At 37.9% G+C, this 12,620-nt stretch overlaps 1 protein-coding gene across 6 annotated transcripts in view; it reads left to right on the top strand.

Moving 5' to 3' along the window:
* CREB5 (cAMP responsive element binding protein 5) overlaps positions 1-12,620 on the top strand; it is a 502,318-nt gene that overhangs the window by 470,873 nt on the left and 18,825 nt on the right. For all 6 annotated transcript variants that reach the window (XM_060196043.1, XM_060196042.1, XM_060196040.1 and 3 more), the window contains one exon: positions 8,892-9,215. In XM_060196043.1, the coding sequence (XP_060052026.1) occupies positions 8,892-9,215 (324 nt within the window). The remainder of the gene's footprint in view (positions 1-8,891; positions 9,216-12,620) is intronic.

Here is a 12,620-nt window from a genome sequence, read left to right as displayed (position 1 = left end):
GCTGATAAACCACTTTAGCCGTTTTGATATATGTATCACATAATGGTGCTTTCCAAAGTCACTTAAAATCCCCATGTTTGGGAGTCGGGCTGTAGCGCAGCGGGTTAAGCGCAGGTGGTGCAAAGCACAAGGACCGGCATAAGGATCCCGGTTCGAACCCCAGCTCCCCACCTGCAGGGGAATCGCTTCACAGGCGGTGAAGCAGGTCTGCAGGTGTCTATCTTTCTCTCCTCCTCTCTATCTTCCCCTCCTCTCTTCATTTCTCTCTGTCCTATCCAACAACGACAACAACAAGAATAACTACAACAATAAAACAACAAGGGCAACAAAAGGGAATAAATAAATAAAATAAATATTTAATAAAAAAATAACTCATGTCCTCTGTTAAATTGGTAATCACCCACCTATTTCTTTCCTAAGTTGCCTTTAGGACAGTACTGTTTATCTTGGGGTTTTGTTAATCAAACACTTCTCACTGATCCCTGTTAAATCATTCCTATCAGATTCCTTGAAAACAGTGTATCAATTATCTTTCAACATACTTTTTTTTGTGTGTGTGTCTCCAGGGTTATCACTGGGGCTCAGTGCCTGCACCACAAATCCACTGCTTCTGGAGGCTATTTTTTCCCTTTTGTTGCCCTTGTTGTCATTATTATTGTTGTTGTTGTTATTGCTGTCATCATTCATAGGACAAAGAGAAATCAAGAGAGGAGGGGAAGACAGAGGGGGAGAGTATGACAGACACCTGTAGACCTGCTTCACCACCTGTGAAGCGGCTCCCCTGCAGGTGGGGAGCTGAGGGGGCTCGAACTGTTGTCCTTGCACTTCGCACCATATGCACTAACAGTTGCGCTACTGCCCGGCCTCCTGATTTTTTTTTTTTTTAATCCAGAACACTTGACACTCTGCACTACCCTTGTGTCATACATAGTTGATCACCTTGTTCTGTCCTATTTCTTTTTAGATTTCACCTGACAGAATATGAATGAGCTGTAGGGAAAAGAGGTGCCAATGTGTTGTAAAAGAGATTCATTGAGATACATACTAAAACAATAGGCACTGACTGTAGCCGCACTGTTGCAAATATCTTCTTGACATTTATTGTTCGTACTACAGTGTTTTGCTTATGGTGGTATTATAGTAAATCTTGGTAATTCTCAGATAAAGTCAAGTATATTCCATGACTCTAGAAAAGTCTGCTATGTTTATGGTCTCTGATTATTCATAGACAGCAGAAATTCACACTTATAGTTGCAATATGTAGACAAACACCCAGTAATCTCAATTGCATTTTGACTCATCTTTCCTGATGAATTCATTTTCTTGAAATAGAGAGCTTATTTATTTATTTTTTTTTCCACCAGGGTTATCGCTGGGGCTCGGTACAGATACAAGCACTGCTCCACTGCTCTCTGTGGCCTTTTTTTTTTCTTTTCATTTGACAGGACAGAGAGAAATTGAGAGAGGAGGGAGAGATAAAGAGGAAGAGAGAATGATAGGCAACTACAGATCTACTTAACCGCTAGTGAAGCATTCCCCCTGCAGATGGGGAAGGCCAAGTTCAAACCCAGGTCCTTGAGCATATCCTTGCGCATTGGACCAGGTGCGCAAAACCAAGTGAGGCACCAAGGAGTTTGGGCTCCTTGTTGTTTAGTTCTTCATAAATATAACCTGACAGGGGTTGGATGCTGGTACACTTGGTAGAGTGCACATATTTCCTTGACCAAGGACTTGGATTTAAGACCTGGGTCCCCACCTGCAGGGGAGGAGCTTCTAAAGCAGTGAAGCCCAGCACTGCTGCAAGTATCTGCCAGCACTCTTGTGAGGTGGGGTCCAGCTGGAAGGCAAACCATCCGGTTCTCTCTCGCTCATTCAAGGGATGTCGCGAAGACAGACAAGAGACACCAGGGAGAAATGAAGTGCTCTCAAATCTCGTTTATTGGCAGGTGGACATGAGTTTAAATAGAAAACAAACAAAAAACATTATTCAAATATGTCAGAAACTGCAGGTTTCTTAAAGGTCAGCTTGCCCCTATGGTAGGGGGCTGGTATGACAGGAATTGATGAGATACAAGACAGTTATTCTCCATGACACAAGCAACTTAATTATCCAAAGGTATTTGAGAGAAGCATAGGGGTTAAACCAGTAGGGTGAGACAGAGAGAAGATGGATATCAAAGGATAGATAGTTTGGAATTTCTCTTGTCTGGGGTCTGAGGTGTATGATGGAGTGTGTGATAAGGTGTGCTCTCCTCTGTGATCAGAAGGTGAGGTGAACTTTTAGTAAATGAACCTTAAGGTAGGCATCCATGTGGCCTGCGGTCAATGGAGTGAGGTAGTGAGGTTTCTGTGGGCTTGAGAGTCAAGAAGGGAAGAACCAAGTCTGAGAGACGGTTTTTCCCCTTTGCTCACCTTGGCAAGAGATACTTACAAGGGGGTATCTTCTCAGACCTCCATCCAAGGATGGGGGGAGTTCTCCCTAAGCTCTATCAAGCTTACACATATCCCAACAGATATCTACCTCCCTATTTCCCCTCCCTCTTGATTTCTCTCTCACTCTATCCAGTAAATAAATAAATAAATAGATAGATAAAATATTTTAAATAAATAATCTGACAAAACAAATAATACAAGTTATTCTGGCAAACAGGAAATAAATTTAAAAACTTGAGTACATTTCAAATATTCAAAATAGTATGAAAAAAAATCACCTTTATTTCTGGAACATTTCTATCATCCTAAAAGGAACATTGTACTCTTTAAGGAGTCACTCCTAATTCTTTCCTCCTATGGACTGATGACCAGTAATCTATATTCTGTCCAGGAAGGTTTCTGGTCTTACACCACTGAACATTTAGACCATTAAGAAGTCTGTATCACCACATAGGCTGAGTGATCTACTTACTGTGTTTGATGGGAGCATGGTGGGGGAAGAAACTATATTTGCAGTAATACCTTTGTTGGGGCACTGATGTCAATTACTTTGTATTCCAAAAGAAATACGCATATGAATTTGGTACTATTTTTCTGTAGACAACCACTTACTTGTAGTCAACAACACTACAGTATGACATTATCATATTCCTTTCTGGAACTAAACCCAACAGCTGTGTTTAATTAAAACCTTTCTGAAAAGAATGTTCCAGCCTTTCTCACCCCCACCCTAGTGATTTTCAAATAATACTTAATTCGAGTTGGCTCACAGAGTCTATAAAGAATAAGCAAATCGCCTGCGCTGTAGATGGAGAAGAAAATATTTTTTCAGTTCCTCAAATGTTTCTAGTTGGCAAAAGCAAGTTGCTAATGGGAGATAAATTGCCTGGGGTGACTATGGGTAGGTTGTGTCATTTGCGTGTGTGTCACACAGGCTTGCGTGTGTACGTGCGTGCGTGCGTGCACCCTCGTTGCCATAATGAAGTGAGCTGCACCTAAGTTTCACAGTATGTTCTGTGATGCAAAGCCCAGCCAAGCTGATGATCAAAGGAGGACTGGGGCATGGGTGTCCTGGCTGCGGCTGCGCACTGGGGTGGGATGAGGTCGACCAGGCTTCAGGTCCCAGGCAGAGCTATCCACCCTCCCTTCCATCAGGAACTGTGAAAAAGGAGTTTGTAAAATACACAGACCTTATGAAAATGACCCCTAGTGACTGAAACCAGCTATGTTAGGGTTTTTCACTGTCTTTTCTGATTTGCTCTCTCAAATAAATGGATGTGGTAGAGAACCCTGGGGAGTAAACAAAACCTTTTTTTCTTTTTTTCTTTTTACACTTACACCTCAGTAATAGCTGTGGTTCTTATAGCAGAAAATATATGTTTATTTGCTCATTAGATTCCCTTGCTTTCTCTTGCCTTTTCTTAGCACTGGGTGGATGTTATTTAAAACAAGACCAGTTAAGCTTCAAAAAGAAAAAACAAAACAAAAAAAAATCTACAGAATACAGCTTGGACTTATTTGATGGTCACTTATCATCTCTTAAAGAATAGGGCACCAATATCTATATTTGGTATACATTTTCTTTATTGGGAAATTAATGTTTTATAGTTGACAGTTAATAGTTTGTACATGCATACCATTTCCCAATTTTCCACATAACAATACAACGCCCACTAGGTCCTCTGCCATCATGTGCCAGGACCTGAACTCCCCCCCCCCCCATTTACCCCAGAGGCTTTTACTTTGGTGCAATATGTGGTATAATTTAATGATTTAAGTGCAATGGTGTTTGCTGGCAGCAGGACTGAGGGAAGTAGTAGACTCTTAGAGGCTTTGAGAAGTGCCCCAGTTATTGAAAGGACTTGGAGAGTATTAAGTGTAGCATATGCAAAGCAGTGCGGTGATAATTTACCTTCGACGTTATTTATTTATTTATTTATTTTTTCAGAGATGATGTAGACTAGTAACTGGACGGTGCATACACAGCTTGAAGTTTAGAGTTTCTCTAGAGTGCTTGGAAGTATTTCCACAGTTAGGTGGACATTCTTTTTTTCTCCTCAGAGCTTTTAAAAAAAAAAAAAAAGCTTTGGTTTTAATTGTCTCCTATTTCCTTTGGGTAAATCGGCAAATAATGAGACACATAACTCAGGGCTTGGCACATAGTAAAAGCCCAATAAATATTTGTTGAGTGAATAAATAGTTAAATTAAATCTTATAAGCCTTAATGATATTGTTGTCTTGGTGTGAAACATGCAAGAAGAGACTTGAGGCAATCAAGTAATTTCCCTTAACAGTACAAGCTAATTATTTAAGAGATGAAGATCTGGTGCATAGTATTTATATGTCAGGCTCCATTTGCTCCTAATTAAAGGTGAAAAAGTTGTTTATAGCATTGAAGGGATAGCATAGTGGCCCATTCCCAAACGGCTTTTCAGTTGCTCCAGCCACATGTACAAGGAAAATATGTCAAGATGAAGTTATTGCTCATTTCATTTTTTATTTATGTATAATTTTATTCTGTTATCATTGTTAAAAAGTTAAGTAGTGTGTGGGGTTCAGTATTCTTTTGACAGCCCCTTTTATGGCCCACCAGTCTGCATGACTTCTGTAACAAATTATTTGGTTGGCTGGTAAACTCACCCTCTCATACAAATGCTACTTGCAGTTGTCTCAGATGAGTACACAGCATCCTTATCATGAGAATACATTCATACATACACACATCTCCAGAATATGAATTTACTTTCTATCAATACCATGTATCAGGCTCTGTGATAAATCTATGAATTGAACACTGAGTAACATCCAGCCTGGTTTCTCTCTCATGGAACATTCAACCTGGCATTGGTAGATAGTAACTGAATGATTATGCTGGAAATCATAACTACAAATTGAAATTTATTTATTTGTATTTTGCCACCAAGTTTATCACTGGGGCTTAGTGCCTGCACAAGTACTTTACTGCTGCTGGTTCCAGTATCTCTCCTCCTCCTCCACCTCCTCCTTCTCCACTTCCTCCTCTTCCTCCTCTTCATCCTCATCCTCTTTAACAAAAGCTCTTGAATGTCTGAAGAAAAACACATTCCAGGCAAGAGACATCTCTAATATGTGGCCTCTATGAGAAAAACAAAAGTTGATGGTCAGTCAGGGTCATCCTCTCAAGTACCTATACAAGGTTCATAGTAATGCTATCACCTGGATCTGCTGAATGTCAGAAAGACCCAGAAGGGCCACACACCCGAGAATTAGAGGTGGGGACAGAGAAGGACTAAATGGTCTTTGGAATAAATACAAATATCCTCAAGTATAATCAAAATAGATCCTCTGTTATTGAGCTTCCCTCATTTCTTTTCTTTTTCTTTTTTCTTTTCTTATTTCTTTCTTTCTTGTTTTTTTTCTTTTTTGCCATCTTATCCCCTTGCCGAACATTAAAGCAGTATTAAGTCACGACCTGTGTTCTTAGTAACATATACAGAGGCTGTTGCTGCATTGTGAAGCAAAGTCATTTTGTTTGTCAATTTTCTAGACTCTTTTCACTGTCTTTTCTTTTGATGGTGGTTAGTAGTATAAGTCATATATTCCTATTTTTAGTGAAGTGTGCGTGGCATGCTTTCTGACACCTTCTTTCTTGGTTTAGAGAATAGGCTTGGACATGTGGACTTCCCTTTTAGCCTGATGAAGTTGTTCTGAGGATTCGGTGAATTAATGCTTTTGATACATAAAATGCAGAAGAACAGTGTGTAGTGAGTGCCTAATACGCCAACAACTATTACTCGTTACTTTACTTTTGTTGATGTAGACAGACAATAAAGGGGACAGGGTGATGGTCCACCTGGGTGAGTGCACACATTACAATGCACAAGGACCCGGGGTTAGATCCCCTGGTCCCCACTTGCAGGGGGAAAGCTTCACAAGTGGTGAGGCAGGTTTCTTTCTTGCTCTCTCCCTCTCTACCTGCCCCTACCCTCTCAATTTCTGTCTCTGTCCAGTAAATAAAGATAAAAAAATAGTTTTAAAAGAAAGATATCAGATGATTTAAAAAATAAGTCAATTAAAAAAAAAGAAAGGCACTAAAGATACACTGTTAAAGCGGGGTGGGGGGAGAACAAGAAGCAAATGGTTATATCATGAAAATTGTTTTCATCAAAGTATTCTTACAACTCCCAGGAAATATCTGAGGGCACATGGTGATTCATCTGAGAAATGGAACTGAAATTTAGAGGAAAAAGAGTAAACAAGAGATTTTCTTTTCACCTTATATTATTGGAGTAATTTATTTAATTACTTATTTATTTTTACTACTTAGCTGTATATTTTTATAATCATGGAATTAGAATTGTTTGGAAACTTCACTAATACCATGTAGTATGTGATTAAAAAAAACAACATAGTGATTTCAATATAAAATTTTAAGATTGAGGTACTATATAGAGAAGAAAAATCTTAAGGAAAACAAATGTATACCTGAAGTTTAGAAATTCATTTGATTTTTGCTATGTCATAGTCAAGCCAAATTTTTTCTAAAATTACATGCTATTCTGGCCCCACTGTTACAAAAAAAGATTGTTTTTCATCTCTCTTCTTACACATCTGGATAGTTGTCTGAAATGTTGTTCACACTCTAAATGTAAACAATGCATCTGCTTCATCTGTTGCTGACTTCATTGTACTTTTAAGCACTGCTTAAAATTTTTTATAATGAGCATTGTTACAATAACAATGAAATCATTTCTGAGCATTGCAGATGAGGAGTATTAGTTCACTTTTCTGTTTAGTTATAAACGGGATGCCCAGAACGGAATTTTCCCAGGGATTCAGGAAGCTTACTTTCTTCAGAATTATCATGATAAAGATCAGTGCTTTGCAGTAGTTGTTCCTTATGAAAAAGGTGGTAAGTAGGCTTCTCTGTTATGATGCAACATATAGAAACATACACCACTTTCTCTTCTTTCCTCTTTTTTTTTTTTTCAAATGAAGATTACGAATAACTAAATATTTTGATGAACTGCATTAGTATTTATCAACAGCTTACTCATTTGGGAGTCGCTCACATTATACAGTGTAGAGTACGGTTGCTTTGGTCACTATATAACTCTTCCTTTTCAAAGTAATTACACACCACTGTCTTAAAACACACACACACCAGGTGAGAAGTCTGAGTTCCCCAGCAAATACTTCATGAAGTCAATGTGAACTTGCCAATTAGACTATCATCTCTGCAAAGATACTTTTCCAAAGAGTAGCTATATCTTATGTGTGCCCTTCAGGCTATGATATGAATGTAATTGTCTGTGTACAAGAAAAAAAAAAAAAAAACAATTCTGAAGTATGTGGGGAAAGCTGATTACTGACTTATTCTTTAAATTAGGGCCAGAAAATGATGGTCAGTGGCCCATATCAGGCCTGCAGCCTAATGTTGCACAGTGTCTGAGTAAAGAATTTTTTTTCTACATTTTTTCAATGATTGGAAAAAAAATAGAGTATGCCATGTGATCCTACATTCAAATTTCCTGTTCCCAAATAAAAATGTATTGGAACACAGCATGCTCATTTATTTACAGATTACCTGCAGCTGCTTTTTCACTCAAAGCCCAGAGTTGAGTAGTAGAGACCATAAGGCATGTGATGGTGAAAATATTTCCTATCTCTCCAGAGAAAGCTGCCCATGCTTTCTGCTTCAGGTAGAAGTTCTTTGTACATCTGTCTGTTCATTTGCTCATAGGTAGTATGTTTGTGTTAGAAGTAGACTTGGTCTTTTGATGGGGCCATGAAAAGAGCTGTAGCAGTGTGATACTTCATATTCTACTTTATTCAGTTACTGTGTAAGAAAAATGAAAAATATTTAACATGAGTACTGATCCTGTATTCTAAAATTTGAAGTTATCTCTTTGTGACTAAGAAATATTTTTTTGTTTTATGTAGCATCACAGATTGCAGCCAGGGACTGAGACTTATTTATTTTGCCAACAGAGGTGATCGGTGGAATTGAGAAATCCTTTGAAAGGCAAATTTTTTATTCATGTGACCCACACAGAACACAGTGTCATAGTAAATGCATCCGTCATTCAGTGATATTACCATGTCAAGTGGTTCTATTTTGTCTAGATTTTCCTTAGATAGGGATACGATGAATAATTGGTTAGTAAGAAATACTTTTTAGTACAATGTCTAAATCTTGATTGGATTCTCTATTCATTTTCTGTGACAGTTGAATTAATATTTATGACATTGAGCCCCTACTTAACATCATATATGCATGCATATATACTATTTGTATGTGTATGTAAATTCAGATATCTACATATGATTTATATAAGAGACATTCTGCTACCAATAAAATAAATGTTAACAAGAGTACAATAGATTATAATAAAATTCAACATGAGCCATTTTGATTTAAAATCCCCATTGTGCAATGAGTGACCTCATTTGTGCCCTCTTGTTTTGTTCTGTTTCAGAGGCTGAAGGCTGCATTGACTCATCACCCTGCTGCAATGTCAAACGGGAATATGAACACCATGGGACACATGATGGAAATGATGAGTTCCCGGCAGGACCAGACGCCGCACCATCACATGCACTCGCACCCACATCAGCACCAGACGCTGCCAGCCCACCACCCCTATTCACATCAGCACCAGCACCCAACACATCATCCTCATCCTCAGTCCCATCACCAGCAGAACCACCCCCATCACCACTCCCATTCCCACCTTCATGCACACCCAGGGCATCACCAGACCTCACCACACCCACCCCTGCACTCCAGCAACCAAACACAGGTAGACATTTTTCATGATCCTTTTTCCTCTTCTTGTCAGTATAGCTAACTCTCTGAGTGGGGGGAGAGAAGAGTTGTTAGTATTCTTCTCTGATAAACTCAGGTATTTTATAAGACGAAGAACTCTGTTAATTTCCTTAGAGGTAATTTTTACTCAGTAGAATAACCAGATCATTTTATTTTAATTGATATAAACTACATGGTAAATTTCGGGGCTAGTCTCTAGGGATTAAATATAAATTTAAAATTATCTAAAATCTATTTTTGAATGTGTTACAAATTACAAAATTAACCCTGAAAGTGTGGTAGCAGTGGGAGGATTTGGAATTAAGAGAACAAATTAAGAAAGATGAATAAAGGATGAGAAAAATAAATAAATTCTTATCATGGTTCTAGCTGTAGTGCTTTAAAAAAGAGTGCCACTTACCCAGATCCCTGCCCCACTATGGAAAGAGAGAGACAAGCTGGGAGTATGGATTGACCTGTCAATGCCCGTATTCAGTGGGGAAGTAATTACAGAAGCCAAACCTGCCACCTTCTGCACCCCATAATGATCCTGGGTCCCAGGAGGGATAAAGAATAGGGAAGCTATCAAGGGAAGGGATTGAATATGGAGTTCTGGTGGTGGGAATTATGTGGAATTGTACCCCTCTTATCCTCTGGTCTTGTCAATACTTCCGTTTGATAAATAAATAAATCATAAAGACTCAATTTTGCCACCTTTAAAATGAAAGTTAAATGCAATGGCAGTCTTCTAATTAATATTAAATGTTAAAGTTTCAAAGAGTAACTGTTCCAGGCAAAGAGGTTTGGTTTTGAATGTTAGGGCATAAGGTGTCATATGAATGGCGAAGAGAGATGACTCATCCCATCCAATTTGAAATGCGTTGGAGGGAGCAGACAGAGAGCCAAGCTCTGCTGATGATCAGTTCAAGAGAAAGACCAAATCCCAGGGAGAAGAGAGTCACTGGGAGTGGCTAGAAAGAAAGCCTGCATTTAGACTCAACCAAAAGAGGGTTGGGGGACTAGGCAGACATTATGTCACACTGTCCAAGGAGAGAGGTGGGTCCATGTACCCAACTAAGTTTTAGTGAGTGCATAAAAGGCATGTCTAGGAGCATAACTAGTTTCACCTCTAGATATTTTGAATCTTCAAGCAAGATGAAGCCCCCCCCCCACCCCTTCTACATTGCTAGGTTCTATCCAGCTGGGTCAGAATGGTGTCTGAAGCTCAGGATGTCTGAATAACACTTACTCACCATTTTTTCTATCTATGATCTCACACTGAACAGATTTTTTTGAGCTCCTGAGCCCCCTCCTCTAACACACACTGAATCCAGACAGCCTTTCTCAACTCTATAATGTATTCAACAGACAAACCAATTCACCAGATAAGCTCACTTTTACAAATGTCCTTAAATGTAGTCTACATAAGGTGTGGACTGCAGTAAGAGTATAGACTTTGATATAAAAACATTAATGCTTTACTTACTATGTGACTATGGCCAGTCAGTTAGACTTCCTCAGTATCAGTATTTACAACTGAAAAATGAAGTAATAAATGGTCCTGGAGGTGGCACAATGGATAGAGCATTGTATTCTCAAGCATGAGGTCCCGAGTTCAATCCCCGGCAGCATATGTACCAGAGTGATAACTGGTTCTTTATTTCTCTCCGCCTATCTTTCTCATTAATAAATAAATAAAATCTTTTTTTAAAAAAAGAACTAATTCTAAAAAGAAGTAATTCTCTTTTGAAAGAGAGAAAAAATGAATATATATATATATATATATATATATATATATATATGGAGATTATTAGATGAGAGCTCACAGCACAGTTTTCAGTACATGATCAATTGAAGCCAAAGTAATGTATTTGAAATATAGCAAGAAGATTAGCAATAAAAAGGTTTACAAAGTACCTTTTTACACATATGATATAGTAAAACATATATTTGTAAAAAATAAACTACAAAGTCACTGACAAATAGATTCACATGTTGTATGTATTTTTATTTTGTATGCTTTTGTGGGCAAGTTACTTCACAGACAAGTTTAACAGTTCTGTGAATGGAAAAAGTATTCACTTGCTAATTTCCAATTAGCCAATTGTCCTCTATTTCAAGTAAGTACCCAATTGTATTGCAATTAGTTAATTGGTATTAAAATTAGCCACACAAACAATTGCTCTTTTAATTCTTTTTTTACTGTAGTTATTATTGTTGTTATTGATATCGTCGTTGTTAGGACAGAGAGAAATGGAGAGAGGAGGGGAAGACAGAGGGGGAGAGAAAGATAGACACCTGCAGACTTACTTCACCACCTGTGAAGCGACTCCCCTGCAGGTGGGGAGCTGGGGGCTTGAACCAGGATCCTTGTGTCAATCCTTGTGCTCTGCGCCACCTGCACTTAACCCACTGTGTTACTGCCCGACTCCCTGCTTTTTTATTCTATATTAAAAAGTTCCAGGATTGCCTTGTAAAATTTGAACAAGGTAATTTAGTATTCAAAAATACCATACATATATTAAACTGACAACTAAAATCGTGTTATGCTGCTTAACTATATGATTAACTGTATGTAGGAACAGAGATTTATTATACTCATCCAAGCTTTGAGATTTGACTATGATTTGGAATAAATTCTGATATTTTAAATCATAATTCATTATTGTTAATGAAAAACTTTAGAGTATTATGTCAACAGAATTCCAATTTAAAATTAATATAAGTAGCATTTATTACTAGGGACTCAAACTTCCTGGTATGGTTACTTCTTGTGACCTTCTTGTATTTAACTGTGTGAGCCGAGAATCCTGGTGCCACTTCTCAATAGTCAAGAATGTTTCTTAAGTAAATCGAATTTCAACTTATGAACCTGAATTGAACCCCAAACCACCACATTATTTATCCATTTGAATGAAGTCACAAGGAAAGCCTTAAAGTGAATAAAGTTAGAGAAGGATAGAGTATTAAACAAAAAGTCCCTGCAGTGGAAACAAACATCTATTAGAGTTTTCCTATTTGAGAATCTTATCTAGGTCTGATAATAAGGTATTACTACCTGACAAAAGAAATATTGAAGGCAAAAATAGTTAGTATATTCCATCTGAACGCTTTGCTTCATGATAGTTTAAGCATTAGTATCTAAAATGACAAGTCTAAATCTTTCCTGAAAACAAGAATTACTTCTTCAACAGTCAGTCACTCTGGTGAGTAAGAACTTAGACCACTAATTTTGTTATTCCTCAGTGGTTAGGAGGAATTACTAATAAACAGTTGTAGAAAATGTCTTTGCTTTAAATAAATTTACTGAGATCCAGTCCAACCTTCATCCTGAACTGATTCTTTCACAGTTAGGCATATAAAGTTTGATAGAGTTTTGGACTAAAATATATCATTGTTG

The sequence above is a fragment of the Erinaceus europaeus genome, chromosome 8, assembly GCF_950295315.1.
Source record: "Erinaceus europaeus chromosome 8, mEriEur2.1, whole genome shotgun sequence".
Classification (NCBI taxonomy): domain Eukaryota; kingdom Metazoa; phylum Chordata; class Mammalia; order Eulipotyphla; family Erinaceidae; genus Erinaceus; species Erinaceus europaeus.
Note: the sequence above shows the minus strand (reverse complement) of the source record. Positions and strands in the feature narration are given on the sequence as shown.